The following is a 2,027-nucleotide window of genomic DNA, read 5'->3' as shown; positions in this document are numbered from 1 at the left end:
TGAATTTATGCATTTTTGTGTGTTTGTCTCTGTGCGAGAATGTCCCCGGTTAGTTTTGGGGTGAGAATTGTGGGTTCAGTTGGCTCAGTGTCTACTAACCAGAGAGCAAGAATGTCATCTTTATGTAGGGTGCATTTAATATGTCTTGACTAAGCAGGGAAACTGCTGCCATGGCTGCTATATTTCTCCAGGCTGAGCCAAAAATAACCCCTCATCAGCTGTATATTCCGCTAGACAGAAGTTTAATTTGTCTGGATATCAGTAGTAGGAGTCAATAAAAACAGGGTGTTAAAATATATGGGAAATGTGTCCTTTGTGACACCAATGAGTGGGATCTATTACCATTCATCTGCACAATTGGAACAATACCCCCCGTAGTACACACTGTTATCTACCACCAACAATGGACTGCACCGCATCTTAATTTCTCAGCACTTTTTTAATCGTATTTGATAGGAAAAGCATTTGCCGGGTCCTGGGAGAGGAGGGCAGAGGATGGGAGAGGTGAAAAGCAAAAGGGGGAAATTCCTGAGATAGCTATATCAGAGGTTAGAAGGGCCAGATTGACAGACGGCCCAGTCCAAACAACCCGATTTAGCCGACAGGAACTCAGTCTGAACTCCAGCTCCACAGGAAGACATGGAGGGAGGGGGAAAGAGTGTGGGCTGCAAATGGGGAAATGGAGGGGTATGAAAAAGATGGAGGGGAGGCACTGTTAGGAGGGAAAAGAAGGGAAAATGTAGGGAAAGTTGAGAAAGCCCCAGGCACGGATGGATGAATGTATGCAAGGACAATCATAGAGTTGTAAGGGTTAGATGAGTGCACATTAAAAATATGAGCTGGAATTATGATTTACAAACTTTGCCAACAACTTCCCTATAGGCAAGAAAATTAAAATGCCCCTGTTCAGTTTGACTCATGGATGGTGGTTCTCTTTACCTCAGTAGAGGTCTAGGATGCTCTGTTAAAATGAAGGCACTAATAGATTGTCTGTGAATGTTAAATATGAGTTTAACTTAGATGCATTTGGTAAAGAAGTTGTTCAAACTGTGTGTGTGTTGTGTAGGTGTTCCGGGTGGCCAGTGTGTGTCTAGGCAGCCCTCCTGAGACCATCTGTTGGGAATACAGGGACAAGGACAAGAACTTCCATCGCATGGGACCCCTTACTCCACAGGAGTTCTACAAGGAGCACGTCAAGCCTCTATACAACATTCAGGACAAAGTATGTGACCCATTAAACACGTCAGATAGGACATGTGACTTTCTGTTGGTTGCTACTGTGTAGGACCTCAGTGTCTTCCCTATGGGAAGTTGTATATGTTTCTGAGCCTGAATGGTACCTCCCGATCCTCAGGTCTGCCTCGTGAACGACCCTCGACCCCAGAACCCTTATGGGAAGCTTTACAGTGTCGAGTTTCTAGGTAACATGGTTGGTGGTCGCAGCACTCTGTACAACAACCAGGCCATCCAGCTGCTTAAAAAGGCTGCGGCTGAGTCCATCAAAGAGGGAGAGGTAGGTTGGGGCAAACTGGCATCAGCTGTACACACACCTTTGTCCATGTAAGAGTGTTGTCATGTGTAAACTTAAGAAATCTCAAAAATGTCTGACTTTTTTTCCTGTTAGGCGGTGTGGTTTGGTTGTGACGTCGGGAAACATTTCCACGGCAAGCTGGGCATTAATGACATGAATGTGTGAGTAAAAACGCTTCCTGTGGAAATTATTTGCAATGCTATTTGAATCTAGTCTGCTTAATTTTGTCCATGGTATTATAAGCAATGCATTTAGCTTATTTGTCAAATGTGGGGATAGGATGGCAGTGAAAATATATATTCAGTACAGGCCAAAAGCTTGGACACACCTTCTCATTCAATGCGTTTCCTTTGTTTTCATGACTATTTACATTATAGATTCTCATTGAAGGCATCAAAACTATGAATGAACACATGTGGAATCATGTACTTAACAAAAAAGTGTGAAAGAGCTGAAAACATGTCTTATATTCTAGTTTCTTCAAAGTAGCCACCCT

At 43.4% G+C, this 2,027-nt stretch overlaps 1 protein-coding gene across 1 annotated transcript in view; it reads left to right on the top strand.

The window, feature by feature from the left end:
- Nucleotides 1-2,027, top strand: part of blmh (bleomycin hydrolase) — a 24,892-nt gene that overhangs the window by 13,601 nt on the left and 9,264 nt on the right. The window contains 3 exon segments of the mRNA XM_032512213.1: nucleotides 1,067-1,222; nucleotides 1,355-1,513; nucleotides 1,625-1,692. Coding sequence (XP_032368104.1) covers nucleotides 1,067-1,222; nucleotides 1,355-1,513; nucleotides 1,625-1,692 — 383 coding nt within the window.

Source organism: Etheostoma spectabile, chromosome 3 (assembly GCF_008692095.1).
Source record: "Etheostoma spectabile isolate EspeVRDwgs_2016 chromosome 3, UIUC_Espe_1.0, whole genome shotgun sequence".
Lineage (NCBI taxonomy): Eukaryota > Metazoa > Chordata > Actinopteri > Perciformes > Percidae > Etheostoma > Etheostoma spectabile.
Note: the sequence above shows the minus strand (reverse complement) of the source record. Positions and strands in the feature narration are given on the sequence as shown.